We start from the raw sequence: 23300 nt of genomic DNA, 5'->3' as shown, positions 1-23300 counted from the left end.
CTTTCTCCCTGCAGATCCCATCCCATTATGGCCTCTTTCTCCCTGCAGATCCCATCCCATTATGGCCTTTTTCCCCTACAGATCCCATCCCATTATGGCCTCTTTTCCCCTGCAGAACCCATCCTATCATGGATTCTTTTCCCCTGCAGATCCCATCCCATTATGGCCTCTTTTCCCCTGCAGATCCCATCCCATTATGGCCTCTTTCCCCCTGCAGATCCCATCCCATTATGGCCTCTTTTCCCCTGCAGATCATATCCCATTATGGTCTCTTTTCCCCTGCAGATCTCATCCCATTATGGCCTTTTTTCCCCTGCAGATCTCATCCCCTGTGCTCCTTTTCCCCTGCAGATCCCATCCCATTATGGCCTCTTTCTCCCTGCAGATCCCATCCCATTATGGCCTCTTTCCCCAGCAGATCTCATCTCATGTGCTCCTTTTCCCCTGCAGATCCTGTCTCATTATGGCCTCTTTTCCCCTGCAGATCCCATCCCATTATGGCCTCTTTCCCCCGGCAGATCCTGTCCCATTATATCCTCTTTCCCCTGCAGATCCCATCCCATTATGGCCTCTTTCCCCATTAGATCTCATCCGATGTGCTCCTTTTCCCCTGCAGATCCTCTCATTATGGCCTCCTTTCCCCTACAGATCCCATCCCATTATGGCCTCTTTCCCCTGCAGATCCCATCCCATTATGGCTTCTTTCTCCCTGCAGATCCCATCCCATTATGGCCTCTTTCCCCCTGCAGATCTCATCCCATATGCTCCTTCTCCCCTGCAGATCTCATCCCATATGCTCCTTCTCCCCTGCAGATCTCATCCCATATGCTCCTTCTCCCCTGCAGATCCTGTCTCATATGGCTCCTCTCCCCATATAGCTCCCATCTTATGTGGCCCCTTTCCCTGCATCTTCGGCTCACTGAGTGCTTACCTGCTCCAGGCACCGGCAGCTTCTCCTGTGTCTCCCGTCCTCCACGGCACTCTGCAGGCAGGCACACTGACGCTGACAGACGGCAGGAGGAGGAGCAGCCTCCCCACGCTGCCGTGACCTCTCTGCAGCGTCAGCGCGTCACTGCACGCCGGGTCAGGGAGCAGACAGGCTCCACTGAACCCTGAAGTGCGGCGCGGAGGTATGGGCATTCATTTGTGTTAGAGTCTTAAATACACTAACACAAATGAATACAGGGAACCGGATCGCAGGAGATGTTTCTTGCCGGTTTGGGGAAGCGGCTGCTATTTTAACAACCGGTTCTCCCGAACCAGACAGAACCGGCTGAATCCCACCCCTGGTTATAGCTCTTATATCCTTAACAAATCATTAGTGCAAGCAGCCGGCTTGTATCTAAAGTTCAAATAAAATATGAGGATTCAGCTCAATACATGCAAAGTATCTTTATTCCTAATCAGTTACAGTGCATCAAGCAGTGAAAGCGCATATGCAGCACAGTCTATGTGTTTCAAGTGCATATAGCACTCTTAGTTGACTTGTATACATCTGGAGAAACTTTGTGGTTGTTGCAGTTGCTGTACCTGAGTCATCTGGAGATAAGTTTATCATTCACTTTTTCCCTGTTTGTTATCCCTGTGTCTTCTTTAGAGCTTAGTGGGGTTGACTAAGCACTCATTCCATTTGCTCGCTACCTATCTACTTAAGGCCCAGATGAGGGTCAGCCTAGGGCCAGGTATCCAGCTCGGTCCATAGGTGTGTAACCTATCTAGAGTAGTGAGGGAACCATCTCCCCCTTCCCAAGACACAGGATCTCTCTTCCCTTTTGCTGTTTGCTGTGTACTTCCCTGTAGCTAGCGTGACAAACAGCCATCAGCTTTGGAAGCCATCTGCATCCACCAGGCAGAAAGGCAGCATTTCCATGGCCAACATATTGGATATGGGGAAGTTCAATATTTGAGCTTTGACATGTGTCGTAGGAAATAATCTTTTATGTGACCACAACTGTGGGATCGAGGGCTGGCTGCTGTGCTGAAAGAGGGTAGAGTAAAGTGTACATGACAAACTGATGGAATGTGAGGGAAATTAAGGTGCAGATGTTATAGTGGATTGAAAAAGATGTGGTGTGCTCGGTGTCTGAGATCTCTCAAAAACAGCAGGCATGTCCACTTCCGTAGCAGCCGAAGGACTCTCACTCACCCCGACTGTAGAGGGAAAACAAGTGAAGGTTCTGAGGCTGGAGACCTGTGTGAGAACAGTTTCCATGGTGATAGAGGAGGAAAAATCAGCAGGTGCAGTTGATTGGGTGGCCGCTGGCTGGCGAGGCCTGCTAGGCTGCGCTTTAGCGCACTAAGATTCTCAAAATAACGCATGTCAGAGTTTTACAGCGGGATTTAACAGGTTAACAATCGCAGGTGGAGTTCCACTCCATCCTTCACCCATGAATGTTAGAGGTATGTTCTGGCTATAATACAGGGTCATCATCTGCTGAGTATGAGGGTTATTAGAAACATGCACCCACTTCCGTACATGTACTGCAATTGTCATGAAGGGGTTACAAGTGATGTAGGCACCCTCCTTTCTCCACTTGTCAAGGATACATCCTATGTAGACTACTGTTGGTACTGGCCCAGTCCAGCCCTGGTTAAGGGGACAACACCATAGAGGATATATAATATGCTGGCCACTCCAATATTCAAAATATGGTACTAAGACTCCAAACAATTACCAGGTACACTTCAATACTGCTCAGCAATTATAAAAAAGGACACAGTTCAAAATTACTTATGAATAAGAGAGAAAATTGGAGCTCCCACCAAGGCATTAAAATGTAACATACCTAATTCCAAAGGCATAAAAACACAGATACTGTTCTAGATCAAGACAAAGGGTATACCAAATACAAAACGGCTGATGTTGGTATATCCCACTGTCTCTAGCCTCCCCACTATGTTTTATGAATGAAGTAGAACCTTTGTTATGTTTTAATTCCATTTTCTCTCTATTATTCATAAACTATTGTAAACTTCCTTTTCTAGTCTCTAATGTCCATCTAAATGTAACCTGGGAATATAGAAGATAATAAAGGTCACTTTTGTGGCTCTGATTGATTCAAACACTCCACAAAAATTGATGTCAAATTCCAATAATTTTATGAGACTTGCCTATGTGTCATGCCACCACACTGGTCACTTCATCAGGATGGGTGTTATGTTGATAACTCATTGGTAATTCTTACAACTGCTAAAGTTTTTGAGATTTAGTTTTATTCCAGATTTCCCTTTTGCTGCTAGCGCTGAGCTATTCATTCACAGTCTGTGTTCTGTAATAAATTAGCGCATATAAAGTGCATATAATCGAGACTTACTTGCTGCAGTGCATTTTGGGTATTGTAGAATTCCCAATTTACATGTGGCTTCCAGACCCTTTTCTGGTACCATATCTTTAGTGCACTGAAATGTGATTGTTTGTCCACGTTCCACTACTGTGCTTATATTGTAATGAACATTATTGGCAAGCATTGTGGATTGTTGTAATATACAAAAACCTGGAAAATAAATAATTATATTGTTACTTATGTATTGTTTACTGGGTACAATGCACACTGTGTACAAAACATAAATGTGTTATGTTACTATTAATCTGCTACAAATTGATCAGATGTACGAGGGACTGCTGATAAGTCTTTGGCTTTACCCAGAAAGAAACGAGATTGTATGATGAAACTTTACATTTATTCCACATACTCTCCACTGATGACAACACACTTCTTACATCGGTATTTCAAGTTTTGTAAGCCTAGCAAAAAGAAGAATTTCAGTTTTACCTCAAACCAGACATCCGTAGCAGCCATGGCATCAGACATGGTGTGAAATTTGGTACCATTGAAGTGTGTTTCAGATTTGGAAACAGATGATAGTCGGAGGGAGCTAGATCTGGTGAATAAGGTGGGTGGTCAACCAGATTGAAGTCCAGCTCTTCCAGTTTTGCCATGGTCACTTGTGCAGTGTGAGCGGAGGCGTTGTCTTGCAGAAACAAGATTCCTTTGGACAGCTTGCTGCGCCTATGGCCTTCAATTGGTCCAAAAGTTCAATGTAATACCTTGCATTGATGGTGGAACCCTTTTTGAAGGTAGTCCACTAGCAGCACGCCCTCCTTATTCCAGAACACAGACGCCATCGCCTTAGTGGCTGATTTTTGCACCTTAAACTTCTTTGGATGAGGATAACTCCTGAACCTCCACTCTTTTAACTGCTCCTTTTTTTCAGGGTCATACACATAAATCCAGGTCTCATCCATAGTCTCAATCCAGGAAGTTCTTATCAGTCCAGAAACACTGATAAATGTACCGGGAAGTTTTCACTCGCATGCTTCTCTGATCTGTTGTCAAACATTTGGGGACCCACTTTGCAGATCGCTTGCTCCTGTCCAAATGTTAATGGATAATGACACAAACACGTTCACAGGAAATCCCCATGATGTCTACTATTGCTTTAGCTGAAATTCGACGTTTCTCCAGTATGAGGTTGTGCACAGCATCGACAATCTTCGGAACAACAACCTCTCTCAGTCGTCCAGGACGTTCCTCATCATTGGTGCTGCAGTGGCCCGTTTAAAATTTGGCAACTCAGTTCTTAACTGTGGAATATTAAGGGCTTTGATCCCCAATGTCTGCGACAAATTACCATCAATATCCTTTGCGGACTTTCCTTGCAAAAACAAGAATTTTGTCACTCCTCTGCTCTCAGTTCCTGTGAATATTGCATTAGACTCTGCTATTTTGTTACCATAGAAACAAAAAAGATCACAAAGCCAAAGAGTTATTAGCAGCCCCTCGTACGAGATAGAAAAAACTGAAGGGACCCCTTTCAAAGAACAGTATATTGGCTATTTGAGATAAAGTATTGCTTTTGTGATAGAATATGTCTGTGGTTTTGGATGTAGAAATGGCCCCCTTATCTTTTCCGCCTCTGTACAGCTTGAACCAATGGTATGTCTGACCATGGATGTACCTTATTCCGACATTTTAAAATGAAATATATGCAAAAAAAATTAAACGAACAGCCTATACATAATTTTCCATTATCAATTTTAATAACTCTCAACTAGATTTCTTAGTTACATACTTAAAGCGTAACCGTTGTTTCAAATTTTATTTCCTACATCAATAGTACACATAAAAATAAGCCACTTTGTATTATACAGGTGCATCTCAATAAATTAGAATATCATCAAAAAGTTCATTTATTTTAGTAATTCAATTTAAAAAGGGAAACGTATATATTATATAGAGTCATTACACAAAGAGTGATCTATTTCAAGTGTTTATTTCTGTTAATGTTGATGATTATGGCTTTCAGCCAATGAAAACCCAAAAGTCATTATCTCAGAAACTTAGAATATTATATAAGACCAACTGAAAAAATGATTTTAAACTCAGAAATGTTGGCGCCTACTGAAAAGTCTGTACAGTAAATGCACTCAATACTTGGTCGGGGCTCCTTTTGCATGAATTACTGCATCAATGCGGCGTGGCATGGAGATGATCAGCCTGTTGCACAGCTGAGTAGGGATAGGCAAACCTGAACTTTAAAGTTCGGGGTCTGTACTGAACACATAATGTTCACGCACACGATCCAGAACACGAGCTTTTCTGGGAAGCTCATGTTACAGTTCGGGTCCAGTTCAAGTCCAGGGGCTGTAAAAACAAGCACATTATTAAAAAAAACATTATGATTATACTTACAGGTCTTGCGACGCATTCTGCAGAGCCGCTCAGCCACTGTCTTCTGGTTGCTTCTGCTTCCAGGTCCGATGATTAACTTCCATGGGTATTCACTGCACTGTTGTCACTCAGCAGTCTAAAGGGGGCTTTACACGCTACGACATCGCTAACGCAAAGTCGTTGGGGTCACGGAATTGGTGACGCACATCCGGCCGCATTAGCGATGCCGTTGCGTGTGACACCTATGAGCGATTTTGCATCGTCGCAAAAACGTACAAAATCGCTCATCGGTGACATGGGGGTCCATTCTTAAATATCGTTACTGCAGCAGTAACAAAGTTGTTCCTCGTTCCTATGGCAGCACACATCGCTCCGTGTGACGCCGCAGGAACGAGGAAGCTCTCCTTACCTGCCTCCCGGCCGCAATGCGAAGGAAGGAGGTGGGCGGGATGTTACGTCCCACTCATCTCCGCCCTTCCGCTTATATTTGGCGGTGGTTCAGTGACGTCACTGTGACGCTGAACGAACCGCCCCCTTAGAAAGGAGTCGGTTTGCCGGTCACAGCGATGTCGCCGGGCAGGTAAGTATGTGTGACGGGTCTGGGCGATGTTGTGCACTCCAGTCAGGAGTGTGTGTGCTGTGCGAGTTGATGCAATGCGAGACTCGCTCAAGTTATATGCAAGTTGAATCATACCCTCAGTGTTAGCCTGCTTCTTGCTCTCTACAGGGAGATGAAGCAGAGCTGACATGGCTCTCCCTGCTTCTCACTCTGTAAAGATGCTTGACTGTACAGAGGGATGAAGCAGAGCTGACATAGCTCTCCCTGCTTCTCACTCTGTAAAGATGCTTGACTGTACAGAGGGATGAAGCAGAGCTGACATGGCTCTCCCTGCTTCTCACTCTGTAAAGATGCTTGACTGTACAGAGGGATGAAGCAGAGCTGACATGGCTCTCCCTGCTTCTCACTCTGTAAAGATGCTTGACTGTACAGAGGGATGAAGCAGAGCTGACATTGCTCTACCTGTGGACTAGATCGGACAAAAGATTTTTTTCTAATAAAGATGGAGTCTCTAAATGTTTTTTGTCTTATTTTATTTGTTTTTGCCTGCCTATCACCTAAGTAATGAACAAAATGATCATTTGTCATGTGAAATGGTTTCTAAGCAGACTTTTAAGTCATTGCTCTTTGCAGCACTTCAACCTGTGTAATTTGAATCTGTGCTGCAGAGAAAAATGACAGTTTATGTACACAGAACGATCTATTGATGATCTTTCTGTGCGCATATGAACTGTGGTCTCCCTTTCCAAATTTAAAGGAGCAGAGAAGCTGTTGACACTCCTCCTTAAGATTTTAAATGGCTATAATGTAGTTATGTGTTATATGTGCTTTAATCTATTTGGTTGTCTGTTAGAGTAAAGATTGCTTTACATGTTACAATTAATCGTGCAATTGCATTTGCGATCGCACCCGCCCCCATCGTTTGTGCAGCACGGGCAATTTGTTGCTTGTGTCGCACAATCCTGTAACCCCCCGTCACACGTACTTACCTTATAAACGACCTCGCTGTGGGCGGCGAACATCCTCTTCCTGAAGTGAGAGAGACGTTAGGCGTCACAGCGACGTCACTCAGCGGCCGGCCAATAGAAGCGGAGGAGTGGAGATGAGCGGGACGTAAACATCCTGCCCACCTCCTTCCTTCAGCATTGCCGGCGGGACGCAGGTAAGCTGCAGTTCATCGTTCCCGGGGTGTCACACGGAGCGATGTGTGCTGCCCCGGGTACGATGAACAGCAGGACGTGCGATTTTTAGAAAATGAGCGACGTGTCAGCGATGAACGGAAGGTGAGTATTTCTGCTCGTTCATAGCTGTCACACGCTACGATATCACTAACGATGCCGGATGTGCGTCACTTACGACGTGACCCCGCCGACATCTCGCTAGATATATCGTAGCGTGTAAGCCCGCTTTAGATTGCGGACAGAGCAACATTACAGCAGAATATCAGTGTGGAGGGCGCAGTCACAGATGCAGCTCTCAAGATACTGAGCGGTGACTAAACCTGCAGTGAAGTTTAATGTGCAAGCACTGAGCATTTTTCAAATGTTCTTAACCATATAGCTGTGTAACACTCACCACCAGAGATGGTGAAGTGGCGACCTGAAGTGGACCAACTGGACCACAAGGGGACCTCAGACTTACCCTATAGTGGGAGGGGCTTGACTAAGCACCCACCACAAGGTGGCCATCAGGTGCTATTAGCAGGGCAGAGCCCATAACTGTGGCAGTTGACCCCCAGGGCAAGGGTGGACATGCTGAAGCTGGTGGTACGGCCTGGATGGACAAGTCACAGTCTCTGGTATAGCAAGGACTACCGGAGTAGCTAAGGCTTCAGGCACAGCTGACTTGGACAAGCACAGTCTCGGGTGTAGCAAGGACTACTGGGGTAGCTGAGGCTGGGGGCATGACCTGGTTGGACAGGCACAGTTTCTGGTGTATCAAAGACTACCGGGGTAGCTGAGGCTGGAGGCATGGCCGGGTTGGACAGGCAGAGTCTCTGGTGTAGAAAGGACTACCAGGTTAGCGGAGACTGGGAGCATGGCCGGGTAGGACAGTCTCAGTCTCTGGTATAGCAAGAACTATTGGGGTAGCTTAGGCTGGAGGCTCAGTTGGGTTGGACAGGCACAGTCTCTGGTGTAGCAAGAATTACTAGGGTAGCTGAGGGTGGTGGCACGGCTGTTTAAGACAGGCACAGTCTCTGGTGTAGAGAGGGAAAGGAGTGATGTGGACCCGGCACAATTTCCTTTAAAATTATCTGAAGTCCTTTATTGGTAAACTTTAAAAATTCAGCCTAAACGCATATACAATGGTGTCAAGCAGGAAAAACTTAATGCGTTTCGGACATTATAATAAAAGCAAGTAAGTCCTTAATCATAAGTTCAATAAGTTCATACAGTCTCTGGTGTAGCAAGGACTACTATGGTAGCTGAAGCTGGAAGCATGGCAGAGTTGGACAGGCAGGGATGTAGTATATTGTAACAGAAACACAACAGACAAGGGGACCTGACAACTATCTGGTTAGGGCGAAGAACTACTAACTAAACACATTGATCAGGCACCTCTCCTAGTGGGAGAGCACTAGGCTGAGAGGCACTTCCTGGGAGTGACGTGTTTGGCAGCGGTGCACATGTGCCACAAGAACACTCTCAGAGGACCTGTGCTACATGTGTAGCAACCATGGGGCAAGGGGTTAACTTTACTTGTCGCCAGGCCAGTGATATCGGGTCTGGGAGGACACAGGTGGCCCTGTCCGGCTTCATGGCCCCAATGTGTACAATAAAAGGGGATGACGAAGGATGATTCAATGGTAGTTTGTCTCGTGACACCACCTGTGGTACGCGGCCAGGGATTAGCTGCCGCTGTGGGTGATGTCCTCCGGGGCTGATGGTGTCACAGCAAAGATGGTTCTGCTCCCCACAGGTGGAGCAGGCCCTGGGAGGATAATGAGGGTATTAGTGGTGGCCGTTGGCGCCGAAGTGTGGGCCGCCGGCAAAAAGAGTCTGAGTCAGCTGCTGCAGTTTCAGGTGTTTTTACTCACATTTCAGGTGCTGCCTCAGGGTACCGGTCTCTGCCGTGATGGGCCCCAGCCGGTCCCGGATAAGTTGGAGATAGCCACCGGTAATTGGAAATGTCCTTTCCTAAGGGTTGCCCCTGTGGAAGTCAGGAACCCGGGCTGAGCTTCTCACTCCAAGCTACAGGCCTCGTGAAGAAGAAAGAAGGAGGATGGGGGTGTCGTGTTGCCAGAACTATAGTCCCGACTTGACTAGAGTTTGTGTAAGAGTTGCTCCTACTTCTACCCGAAGTGGTCCCCGCCCCCCAGGTGGTTGTCCTAGTGACCGGGAAAGTCCCATGCATCGGGATGGCCAACCCATGTCTACCCTAGTTCAATACCTGGTGCAAAGGTACCTAAGCTGTATTTAAGGTGAAATGTGGAAACACCGGTGATTAACCCCCTCCGTACCCGAGATCAATACTGCACCTTAAGTGAGGTGCAGTACCCTGTGGCGACTGAAGCCTCAGGGGCACCACACATGCAAAGGTCCTAGGAGGAGGAATCAGGGAGTACACATGTGGAGGAGCGAGGAGACACCAGGACACATGGTGAGAGCTGGCCGCGGCGATGAGTAAGTGCGTGTCCCAGCACGGAGGGCACGGTCGCTAGCATTACAATCTGCAGGTTAACAGCATTTTTTCAAGTGACAGGTTTCCTTTAAATGAATGACAAATGGCAATCATGGAGTTTTCCACATGAGCTTAACACCATTAATCTGTACATACCTGGCCTAAATCTTTTAGCACATAAAGAATTGTAAGTAACCGGCTGATCACAATTGGAACCCAGCCAGAAGGTCCTAAAAACATAATCATCTTTTGTCTCCCCCATGCCATAAAACTCTCACATAAATTATCCCTCAATGTTGACATTCCAAAATTAACTTATTTGTGTGTCTTAAGTCCGCTTTACACGCTGCAATGTATCTTACAATGTGTCGGCGGGGTCACGTCGTAAGTGACGCACATCCGGCATTGTAAGGTACATTGCAGGGTGTGACAGCTATGTGCGATTGCGATTGAACGGTAAAACGTTCATCGCACGCACGTCGTTCATTCCTCATGAATTGAACGTCAGTTTGTTCATCGTACCCGGGGTAGCACACATCGCAGTGTGTGACACCCCGGGAATGATGAACAGATGTTACCTGCGTCCTGCGGCTCCCGGCCGGTAATGCGGAAGGAAGAAGGTGGGCGGGATGTTTACGTAGAACAACCCTCCCACTCCAGGAAGGGGACGTTCGCCGCCCACAGCGAGGTCATATGGACGGGTAAGTACGTGTGACGGGGGTTAATCGTTTGTGCGGCACATTCAACAAAATTGAACGTGCCGCACATACAATGGTGGCGGTTACGATCGCATATGATATCGTATGCAGAATCGTAACATGTAAAGCAGGCTTAAGAGGAAAACATTAATTGTTTTATAGATATCAAGAATTAAGTTATTTTTGGAATTAAATGTTTGAACTTGCTTATTCCTATGTTTCAAAATTTACCTTTCCTTAAGCAGATTGGATATTCCAGTTTTCCATGTTCACAAGTAATTTTCATCTGAGTGTTAGGAAGAGCTTCATATCCAAAAATGCAATCGAATTCTATTTCATCGCCATGTGTAAGGTAAATTTTTTTCTCGCCTAAAACCTTTGGCTGTATGTTATTTTCATCCATGCTGTTTTCCTTTGCAGTACATGGTTCTAAAAAAAGAAAATGGACATTTCCACCATGTTAATTAAATTCTATTTAGATAAGCCAAAAAAAGTTAAAGGGAACCTGTCAATATGGTTCTCACAGTAATGCATGTTGTTTGCACATGTGCCAGTTCATGCATGTAGTAGTCAAATTATTTGAATGTTTTTTTCTACTGAGTCATTGTAAACAACGTTGCCAAATAGCAAAACTTGGGGTATCCTTTGCAGTCTCAAAAAAGGCCAAGGCTAGGCAAACCTTCCTGTGAACTCCAGACCCGGGACCGCTGGGACTGTATCATCAGTCAGAGTTCTGACTGAGGATGCAGTGCTTCTCATGGTTGCATCAGTACGTCTTTGTGTGGGTATCGCCAACATAACCTTCTTGTCTTCCTCCTCCCCCTCCATCTCCTCATCTACTGAGCTACACAGCTGTGTGCCTCTGGGTTCACATCAAGTGGGATCTACAACTTAATCATCAGGCTCTATGTTGTTCCACTCCTCCTCTTCCTCACCTGATATCACATAACAGTAGACGTGCACCTCAGGTATCTGAGTCTCATCATCATCACCTCCACCTCTGGGGGTTAACATCAGTTAATGAGGGTCGGGATCCTGCTCAGACCCTATTTCATCTGGGCCAGGATCCAACACACAAAGATACAGCAGGCAGTACAAAAGTAACAATACCTAGAAATGTGGTTGACTGCATAATTTTGAGTAGGCAATTAAAACTGCCAAGACTCTTTTAGCTACTTCATTAGCAAATTTACAGCAGGCAGTACTAAATAACAATACCTAGAAATGTGTTTTACTGCCTAATTTGGAGCAGACAGTAATAAGTAGCAATAGCTATTTAGATCATTCACTGGCAACTCTTTAGCAGCCACTGACAAGTAGCAATCCCTGTTTATGCTGAGTTATGGCACACACCTTTCTCTACATTGCAAGTCCCTATTCTACACTACCAATCTCCGATCTATCTCAACTACTTATCATTAAACCCGCAGCTAACCTAACTGTCTAGCAGCCCTGGCGGCAGCACCTTCCCTAATGTTTAACAATCCGAAAATGGTACCGATGCGACATGTTCTCATTTTATATGAAGAGGGACATGTGACATAGGCAGCCAATGACACAAGCCCTTGTGTCTGAACCTTGTGGATGTTTGCTGCGCCAGGATTTGCTGCAGGAACATCCACAAATAATGTTAAGGGAAAAGAAAATGGCTATGCATGCCTTTGGCTTCTCCCGAGTCCCCCACCTCCTCGACTCATTAAATTCATTTCCTCCATTCATACAGCACCACAATCCTATACAAAAGCATAACTTGTTACTAGAAAAACATTTTTTTTAAAAACACGATTAGTGATCGAACAAAACTGAACGTTGCAGACTTTTGGAGAAAGTGCTGGGGTTACCAAACCTGAGCAGAGCAGGCTCAGGCTCGTACCACATTGGAAACTGGAAAACATTTATGGAACAGGTTCACTCATCTCTAGGCTTAACCACTTCACCCCCAGCGATTTTCGATTTTTTATTTTCCTTTTTTCCTCCCCTTCTTCAAGAGCCATAACTTTTTTATTTTTCTGGTAAAATGTAGCCATATGAGGGCTTGTTCTTTGCAAAACGAGTTGTACTTTTGAACGACACTATTTATTCTGCCCCATATTGTACTGAAAAATGGGAACAAATTCCAAGTGCTGTAAAATTGCAAAAAAAACTTCAATTACGCGATTGTTTAGGGGCTTTTATTTATTATGTTCACTATAAGGTAAAACTGACCTTGCATTATAATTCCCCAGGTCAATATGAGTTCACAGATATCAAACGTGTATAAATTACTTTTATCTAAGTGGTGACAAAAATTTTCAGAATTTTCTAAAAAGAAAGAATTGGGCTTTTGTCGCCATTTTTCCAAGACTCCTAGCTTTCTCATTTTTCAGAATGGGGCTCAGTGATGGCTTATTTTTTGCATCTTGAACCGGCATTTTTAAATCTACCTTTTTTGCATAGATACTGAAGAATATTGCTGGAATACAAAAGTGAAAAAAGGGTCAGGTGAAACGGTGAATCTGGATATAAATAGATGCCGTGCATTAAAGAACATGCACGTATCAGTAATAATACAACATTTACAATTGTCCAAACAATTATCTTTACCAGTTATACAAAGGAAGTCATGAAAAGATAAAGATAAACACAATTATACAACCTGAAAAAAAATACATAATTCTAATAATCTATTTAGCGCTATCTTGGGATCGAACCATTAGGCTTTGTGCGCACGCTGCATCTTTGTAGTGACCACAAAGATGCATGTTTTTGGTCCCAAAAACACGCACCCTTGGCATGCATTTTTTACCGCATTTTTGCCAGTGTCAAATCTATTGACTGGAAGGGCTCAAAAACACTGGCAAAAACGCAGAAAGAATTGATATGCTGCGTCTTTCTAATCACCACAAAGATGCAGCCAAAAAAAAGCTGCGATGTGCGGACAGCAAAAATGAAACTTCCTAGACTTTGCTGGGGAAGGAAATGCATGCAGTTTTGGGAACAAAACTGCACCGAAAAAAACGAGCAAAAACGAGGCAAAAAACGCAGTGTGCGCACAAAGCCTTAGGCTATGTGCGCATGCTGCATCTTTGTGGTGACCACAAAGATTCACGTTTTTGGGCACAAAAAACGCTCCCTCGGCATGCATTTTTTGCTATGTTTTACTGCTTTATTTACTGCGTTTTTGCCCAGTGTGTTTTTTAAGTAAAATCTATTGACTGGAAAAGCTAATAAATGCTGGCAAAAAAGCAGAAAGAATTAACATGCTGCATCTTTGTGGTCACCAAAAAGATGCAGCCAAAACACTTCAACGTGCGGACAGAAAAAACTGAAATATCAATCATAGACTTTGCTGGCGAAAGAAATGCATGCAGTTTTGGGAACAAAACTGCACCCAAAAATATGAAAAAATGTGACTAAAAACACATTGTGCGTAGAAGGCAGTACTGGGGAGCGCGGTATACTGAGGTGCGCGTTATACTGAGGAGCATGGTATAGAGCAGGGTGCGAAATACAGCAGTGTGCGGAATACAGCAGGAACGGAATACAGCGGGGCTCACAATAAAGTGGAGCGTGGAATACAGTGTGAAGCCCAGTCGTCCCAGGCACATCGATTCACCTTCAGGGACGCCACAGGGTCTTCTTTAGCATATGGCAACAGGTATGTCAGTTTTTAATTATTTAACGTGACGCCACTCACGGCTTGCGGTCATGGATATGGATGACCGCCACTGCAGATTTTAGGAGCATCTGGGGCCGATGGAGTCTACAGTCAGATGGTGTGGTCTCCCGTGAGTGAGGCAGGCCCCAGGGGCTCAGGTGTGTAGGGTAGTGGGTCCAGGAATAATCCAGTCAGAGTCCAACATGTCTTTCAATTGATCTTTACTCACTTTAGTTGTTATTGAGAGGACCCGGGCGATGCTTCGATAAACCAGGTGGAAACTAGGTGTCCTTCAGGCCGGTCTAAGGGTACCAGTTGACTCGCCTTCCTAGCACTTCTTTGTTCGGATAACTCCTGACTTGAAGTACCGTGGGGTTCATCCAGGGAGTCGCTACTGCCTTTTCTCCCCTTTTTGGCCCATTTGTTGGCAGCGTGGACCAAGTGAGATGGCTCCAGGCTTGATCCCCTTATGGGCCCCTTCATTGCTGCTGAGGCTCGGACTCTAGATGGTTGGTGAGAGACTTGTAGTTCCCCTCACCGGCAGGTTTTAGCAGATCAATAAATGGACATCTACTCTAGAGATCTGTTCCCCGTATGTGTCTAGTCACGGGCAGTCCTCGTAATCGACTGACTCTTTCTGTGACGCCCTGGGCAAGCCAGGGGTCACAGGTCATTACACCACCACACCCTACATCCCAGTTAGGAACACCAAAGCTAACCAAAAATCCTTGTTGCCTTCCTCCAGAGGCTGATGTTCACACCAGGGGGTGGGCCAGGCGGTTGGCTCCGCTCACCGAGGAGGACACAGCTCTGGAGGCGGGAGAAACCAGGCAGAACAGTTAGGGGAGTGAAGGAGTAAACAGCTAAGATGAGCTAAGGAAGTGAAAGTGGAAGTAGAAGTGGAAGTGGTAAAGGAGGAGTAGGAGAAACTGAAGGAAGGTGAAAGGTGACAGAAAGAAAGCCTGAAGTAGTCCAGCTGTATGCAGGACAGGTCAGCAACGGCGGTGACTGTCTGGAGGGGGACCGTTTGGAAGTTCCTGGAAGGACCGCGGACGGGTAGTGGCCCGGCGGTCTGGAGCAGTGTACCGAAGGACAGTCAGCACCAGGGCAGGGGCCTCTCAGACCCCGGCAAGGCTAGGAGTCGCCATAATTTGCCAAATCCGTCAGTGAAGGGGACGTAGATCCCCAACAATCAAGTCCCGATTGAAGGCAACAGCCCAACCAGAGCAGGAGAGACACCGCCACCGCCAGGGCACCAGTTTCTCAGGGCCAGCGCCTGCGGGCAAAGAGTAGAGCTCCTCCGGTCCAGCTTGAAGCCGGGGAGCGGGTTACCGGTGGGAACCCATCGCTACCAACACAGAAACAAAGGTGCAAGGAAAAGGGACATCACCGTCACCTACTGGGAGAGCAAGTGCAGCCGTCCGTGGGAACCGTCTTTCCAGCCGTGTGGTTTACCGTAAAACTGTGTCAACGTCTCAGGCTGAGTGAGTACCACAGTGCCGCAAGGCACAGCGCTGCCCCCGCGTCCCTGCGCCCACCAGGCCCTGCATCTCCCACCTCATCACCGGGCCCCGGGATCACCAACCCCTACCCACGGAGGGCAACGCAACACCTGGCTGCTCCGCATCACCATCCCCGGGATCCCCATATTGAGCAGCGGTGGTAAAATCACCACAACCGTGGGTGGCGTCACGGACAATAAACTATTCCCACACCCAACAACCCCCCTTTCACTCACGGGTGAGGAGTGCCGCTCGAGAACCCCCGGGATCCGGCCCACGGCTCGAGCCACCACTGAGCAGCAGCCGCCGGACCCGAGCAGAAGGGGTGAGCGTAGTGTGCTGAAACCCTCCTCCCCGTCCGCGACATTTCCTCATCGTCTTGCTGACTGACTGGTAACCATTCTCCCCCGCTAACGGCTACTCCATGCGCGCAGGGTCTGACTAGTGTGAGCGTGCGTCTCCGTCTCCTAGCAACCGCCGCTCACCACTACCAGACTGGCTGGCTCCACTCCTTTCCTGACAGCCTCTGCATTTTAACCTCCAGCCCCTCCACTACACCCCTCGATAAGAATTGTAGGCTAGACCCCTCCAGGGACTGCCCAAGGGTCCCATCTAATGGTGTGGGAGACCTGGTGGCTATGTGTCTGTGCGTACACACCTCTTTCTGTCCTTTAGAACTACCCGGTAGCACTGCCCCAGCATGAGTACAGTACTTAGTGGCACCTGACCAGGTCAGGAGCGCCACAACAGCAAAGCACAGAATACAGCAGAGTGCGGAATACAGCCGAGCACATTATATATTGGGGCGTAGTATACAGTGGCGCACTATGCAGCTGTCCTCGGTAATACTTTAGACATTATGATCACTTTGCGGTCACCAACAAAATGGCTCCGCACTGTGATCCTAAACTTCATCTTCCCTTATCCTTTTGGAAACATCCATATTGGGAGGGGGGAGGTGTGACATCACACAGAGGAGATCAGATTCCACCCACTTTTACTGCAGTTGTAATGTGAGCTAATTCTACAGTAGTTCTATAGTAGGATTTCAGCAGCTGCTCCCCTTAGTGGTTAAGAGTTGAAAATATCAAACTTTTAAAATATATTTTGCTGAATTAAAAACAAATAATAATAAACAAAACATTAATACATTAAAAGTTTTTTTTTTTTTTATGACACCTTCCCTTTATCTTTATGCCATTACTGCACATGACCCTGACTGTATGCACCACATATTGATATTCTTGTTGCGGGAATATCAATATCAATAACAATAAGAGATAAGAATAAATAAATGACAAGTAGACTCACTGATCTCGAAACATCAAGACTTACTGATATTTTAGTTTTTCTACGCATCATTATGTGTTTTGCTTTAGTCACTGGTGGTGTTCACATTTAGGACACTATAGGATCTTTTCGTGTAATACATTAAAAATTATATTTTAGATATTACTCTTATTGGAACAGACTGTGAATAAAGAGGCTATATTGCCACCTTGTGGATATTTTGTGGAACTGCACTATGCTATTATCAGACTGATCTGATGTTTGTATGCATATTACACAACCTTGTTTGTTCTGTTATAAGTGACCTCTCTTCTTTTTATTATGTTGTTATAAATATTGAAATAAAGTTTAGCTTTTATGCATATTTTTGTACATTAATTGACTCCTATACTCTTAAGGGTACTTTACACGCTGCGACATCGCTAGCGATCGCATTAGCAATGTGAAATTCTAGAGCGCAAGTACGATCTTTCAAGATCGCACATAGGTCATTTAACGTATGTGCGACCGATCTAGAATTTCACATCGCTAATGAGATCGCTAGCGATGTCGCAGTGTGTAAAGTACCCTTTATGCAGGTAGGATATTATCAATCGCACTACCAATTGCTATTTCTGCATGGTGCTCCCCATCAGGAAAGGAGTTTCAAAGTAGAAGAAGTGAACTCTATAGTATCCAAACATTCCACCTGCAATATGTCCAGTGCCACATACAGAAGAACTACTGGTCCCAAAAGCACCAGAAACATTTTCAGTCACGTCAACTGAGGATGAAGAGGATGCTTGGTGTCATTAAGCGCCTTCCTCTAATGACCCAGACTTTGTGCCATCAACCTCAACTGAACCAAACTTTATAACACAAAGGGAACGTAATGGTCTTGTTAGAGATAGAGTAAAGGGGGCTTTACACACTACGACATCGCTAATGCTAAGTCGTTGGAGTCACGGAATTCGTGACGCACATCCGGCCGCATTAGCGATGCCGTTGCGTGTGACACCGATGAGCGATTTTGCATTGTTGCAAAAACGTGCAAAATCACTCATCGGTGACATGGGGGTCCATTCTCAAAAATCGTTACTGCAGCAGTAACGAAGTTGTTCCTCGTTCCTCGTTCCTGCGGCAGCACACATCGCCGCAGGAATGAGCAAGCTCCCCTATCTGCCTCCCGGCCACAATGCGGAAGGAAGGAGGTGGGCGGGATGTTACGTCCCGCTCATCTCCGCCCCTCCGCTGCTATTGGGCGGCGGTTCAGTGATGTCGCTGTGACGCCGCACGGACCGCCCCCTTAGAAAGGAGGCGGTTCGCCGGTCACAGCAACGTCGCCGGACAGGTAAGTATATGTGACAGGTCTGGGCGATGTTGTGCGCCACGGGCAGCGATTTGCCCGTGTCGCACAACAGATGGGGGCGGGTACCCACACTAGCGATATTGGGACCGATATCGCAGTGTGTAAAGTAGCCTTAAGGCTGTGTGCCTTTGAACAGGGTTCACAGCGTTCGGATGCATGTATCTCATAGATAAATTTTCAAGGTTGAGGGAAGCAAAGATAAAGGAAGGAGTCTTTATTGGACCTCAGATTTGAAAGCTTCTTCAAGATGAGTTTCTCCATTGGTTGCAGGCAAGGAAAAGCCTGCATGGGTCATATGCTCTTTAGTGGTAATTCATTTTTTTGGGGAAACTCAAAATCAGGTAACGATGGAGAGCTGGTAGAAAATCTAATCTAAACATATAAGGATCTTGGCTGTCACAAGTCATTAAAAAATAATTACTTACAGTCACATCTGCTGCTGCTGTGTGGCTCATAGTGACCTTCTAGTTATTTATTTCAATGCTGGACAGGGGCATTGCAAGGTACTTTTATTCTGCTCTTGCTCCCTGAATCATAATTGCATTGACCTGAATCATTGCATTTTTGTCAGTTTCAAGTATTTTTTTTTATTTCACACTAGCTACTGAGCGCATGCTCATCAGCTGCTAGTGCGTGCATCTCTGCCTTGTGTACCTTCTCCCAAATGGTTATCGCCTGCTCTTTGCAACAGGTTCACATCCAGGGATAGTAGAATGCAGGGCATTTGCCTCGGGTGCAGCCAAAAGGTTGACGCTGTCAGGCTGCCTAATGCAGTGGTCTGAGGTTTCTCCCAGATTGTGGCAGTTTACTGACATCTGAGAGTAGAATTCACTCTTTCTCTGAGTCCAGTTTGCTTGCATCTTTCAGGTGCGAGCATAATTTAAGTGAGAATGTTAGTGTGTCGCCCAGGGCTATGGAGTACTCGTTCCCTGGCCGGATATTTACAGGGATGCTGTGTCACGGTTGTATAATGGCCGATGCCCAGTTCTGTGACCCTGGGGATGCTTTTTAATGGGGAGTATATACGGGGGAATTGAAAGAGTTTGTATTGTGACGCCACTTGTGGGTTGCGGTTATGGTGATGGAACCGCCGCTCCACAGTCTATTACCTCTGGAGCTGATGGTGGTAGCAGCTGGGATGGTAGGCCCTCCGCAAGTAGGGCTGGGCCCCAGGGAATGAATGGAGGGGTCCGTCACAGAAAGAAGAGAGACCACACGATGGGGATGAAAGGCAACTTTAGTTTACTCACTGTAAGGTGGAGCTGTGGCCCTGAGGACGACTGGTTCAGACCCCTGGTCCCTTTTGTCCCAGTGCCGGTTAGGTGACCTGGTAGTCTCTTTCCCCGGTACCTCTCTCGTGTTTGTGGGACCCCATAGCCTGGAGCATTTGTGGGTCCCTTACTGTCTTTTGGCAGTCTCTAATCTGTACGGCGAGCAGTGCAAACCCTGTAGGGTTGGTGTTCTGTTCTGGTCCCTGGCTCAATCTTTACTGCTGGTGCATCCGGATTCTTGGGTCAGTGAGGTTTGTTAAGGGCCCCCCACTGTGCAGGTATTTGTCAGGTTGCCTGAAGCTGTCGCCTGACCTAGGGCCCTGTGCCCCGTCGGTGCTCTGGTTCCAGGGGTACCTGGCGGTACCCTCCCTGGCAACCACTCTCCTTGCCACCTGGGTCACCGCTACACGACCCCGTCTGGAGACACGTCTGTCCCCTTCAACCGTCACTATCGGACTCCTCTGTCTTACTGTCTGTCTGCGTCTGTTTTTCCCCTCCCACTGGGCTGTTGGCTAGCGGGTTGGACTGGCTCCACCTCTCGGTGGCCATCCATTGGGTCCCGGACTAGTCAGTCATCCCTAATGGGGAGTGGGAAACTGGGGATGTTATGTGTGTTGTTCTTACTGGCACTGGGCTTCCAGGTCCCTCGAGGTAGGCCCTGCATCTTGGTCAGGATGCAGTACCTAGTAGTGCCCTGAGGGGTTCAGGAGTGCTACATTCCCCCTTGGTTAAACACAGCACATCCTTTGGCTGCAAAAGAGTAATACAGGTTAAACATGCACATTTTTTTCAGAATAATAAAATTACCATTTTTCACATGCAGGGGAGGCATTTCTTAAACCATTGCAAATTTTGAGCACTCCCCCCATCACCCACCATCCAAAGGTCCTGGTCCCCAAAACCCTCTAGGAGGAAGGTCGCCAGTTTCTATGGTGACCGGTGTGATGACCTGGACTCTGTCAGTGCCTAGCAGGGGTTAAATTTCTTAAAACTCAGCCAGACATGAAGATAGTTTGTTTATAGACAGAGGATAAGCCCCTTAGTGTTTTTACAAGACTCTTGTTGACTCATGTAATTGCCTTGGCTAATGAAGGCCAGACGCACAGATAAATCAAGTTATGCGAACTTCCCATTGTATTACTAAGTGAATTGCTAGATGTGATGTAACTTACCTGTCTCCCTCTTGTCTCTGGATATTTGAATATGGCTTGAAATCTAGCCAATAAGAGCTCAGTCTTATCCACCAATCGTGAAGACCCCAATGGTCTGAATGGAGAGCTCAGGGGTATAAGGAGGACTGTCCATTGACTAGAGAGACTCTTGCTACATGATATCAATCTGAAAGAAAAAGGAGAAAAGACATTGCACATAGCCGCACAACCTGTATACAAAAATTACAACACCTTTATTTAAAGTACACTTGTACAATATAAAAAATGTTTTAATTTTTTATATTGTACAAGTGTACTTTAAATAAAGGTGTTATAATTTATGTATACAGGTTGTGCGGTTATGTGCAATGTCTTTTCTCCTTTTTCTTTCTGATATCCATGTTTTCATTGCAATTCCAACACCCTCCTTTATATACAGTATATGCTGTTGTAGTGCACTCCTCCATCCCTTTTTGTACATGATACCAATCTAGGACCTATGGATCCGATTGGCAAGCCATAACCGAACCTGGATTATAACACTATATGGACATCAGCATCGAATACAAGGATTCGGCTGAGATATCAAGGACTACCTAAGGAAGGAATCCAGCTTGGGACAATCCAGTCACTGGACTACAGACTTTGCAGACCTTAACCAGCTTCCTAAATCTGGCGTTATTCCATTCTCGGTGGGTGCCCGCCGAAAGTGAGGTGCTGCTGGATTGGAGTAAGTAGCCCTGGAAGCTCTGAGGCACGGACATTCTAAATCCCTGGTGAGCCAGCGCAAGGATGAGACTCTATTGCCTGTTACATCTGTGTATTTTGCTTGTTATGTGCTATGTGCCGTTAATTGTTAAATTGTTAAAGAGCACCCACTGACCCCCGTGTCTCCACAACCGGGTCTCGGCCGACTCTACCGCAGACCCTTCTTGCGACCTTTTCCTTTCCTGATGGTGGTGTTATTGAGTGTGGCAGGGTCGTACTCTGGTATGGGCACAGTTGGTGCAACTATTTACAAAGCCAGTTCTTGTCATAACCAGTCCTGTGACTGTGGTCCATTTTTATATTATCTTTTCAAGTATTATGCAGAGTCATGCAACATTTCAACATTATTTATAAAACAGCAACAACAAACTGGGTTGCCAGGTTCAGCTACCACAGTGTAGGGGGACTTGAAAATGGGGCAGGACTAGAGGAAGCGGGGGCTGGCAATGTGGTAACTTTCTGCACATCAAGGGCATACAAACCCTGCTCCCCATGATGCCGGGTGTATGTGACCACGTCACCCGGGTACAGGTCACGGTTGGAATGTCCCTTCTGCAGATAGTCCAGCACATCCTGGCAGGAGACAAAGACCCCAGCACGCAGTCCGGGCTCAGAGATGAACCCCCATCCCTGTTTCTGGTTGAACCGGTCCACGGTACCCTGGTACCGGACCCCACAGACCCCCCAGCTGGCTCAGGGCAGGCTTTGCTTCTCCTGCAGATTTCAGGTTTCCACCTGCTTTTTCCGTGTTGCCCGCTCCAGCTGCTCCCGAGCCAGCTGACGGATGGTAGCCTGGCAGGCTTCGTGGACCTCCTCATCCATGTCAGCCCATTGACCAGCTGTTGCCACGCCCCATGCCGGCTTGAAGTTCAGGCTTGCCGAATTCGAACAGTCGCTTCCGGATCCCCATCCGCAGATGCACACCCAGCCTGGTCACCGGCGACTCCTAAGTCGGTCGTTGGGTCTCCCAAGGCTGCATCTGGTGACACGGCCTGATCTGGTCGAGCTTGGTCCTTCTCCTCTGGAGAAGGTGATGTGGCCTGGTTCGATCTGGCCATGGGCGGAGGTGTTGCGGCCTGGTCTGGCCTGGCTGGGGATGGCACTGGTTCTGCTGGTGAGGAGACTGGTAAGGCCAGGGTGGTTTCGGTTCCTACGTGCTCCTGGCGCTGCTTCTCGTGCAAGGCCCATTCCTCTTGGGCTCGCACGATCACCACCATCCCCTGCATCTCTGCACACTAGTCCTCGGTCTGCCCGATGAGTTGCAACTACACAGGAACAGCCAGTCCAATTCTCCCTCTAGCCAGGCAGCGGTCCCGCTACCGGCTCTATCCGGTCTCTGATCCCTTGGGGTAAACATCTCGAATTTCTCTGGTTTGCTGGACTGGTGATCCCGAGCTGCCATTCCCCTAGCGCACCAGGGAGCATTATGCAGCAGGGTCTTCCGGCCTCCTGCAGTTAGTTTCGGTTTTACATCTTGTACACTCCCAGAGGCGGAGTCACTTTTTCACCAGAGTGAAAAACAGAGTGATGGCGCAGTTGCTTTTTTACAAAAATAAAATGGCGGTTGTTTGCACACAAAATAGTCCATAAGGCACTCATCACCCGTGTTAACGGGTAAAGTCCATATCATGTTCATGATTCCAGGAAAAAGCTGTGTCACCCAGGGCTAGGGGTACTCGGTCCCAGGCCGTATGGGCCGTATGGCCGTACAGGAATGCTGTGTCACGGTTATATAATGGCCGATATCCAGTTCCGTGACCCTGGGGACACTTTTTAATGGGGA

At 46.8% G+C, this 23300-nt stretch overlaps 1 protein-coding gene across 1 annotated transcript in view; it reads right to left on the bottom strand.

Annotated features, from left to right (window-relative positions):
* Positions 1–23300, bottom strand: part of LOC142250054 (complement factor H-related protein 1-like) — a 513811-nt gene that overhangs the window by 21214 nt on the left and 469297 nt on the right. The window contains exons 9-10 of the mRNA XM_075322116.1: positions 10782–10979; positions 3315–3494 (exon numbers count right to left, since the gene is read on the bottom strand). Of these exons, the coding sequence (XP_075178231.1) occupies positions 3315–3494; positions 10782–10979 (378 nt within the window). The remainder of the gene's footprint in view (positions 1–3314; positions 3495–10781; positions 10980–23300) is intronic.

This window comes from Anomaloglossus baeobatrachus, chromosome 8 (genome assembly GCF_048569485.1).
Source record: "Anomaloglossus baeobatrachus isolate aAnoBae1 chromosome 8, aAnoBae1.hap1, whole genome shotgun sequence".
In the NCBI taxonomy this organism is placed as follows: Eukaryota; Metazoa; Chordata; class Amphibia; order Anura; family Aromobatidae; genus Anomaloglossus; species Anomaloglossus baeobatrachus.
The sequence above is the reverse complement of the archived record's forward strand: the minus strand, read 5'-3'. Positions and strand labels throughout refer to the sequence as shown.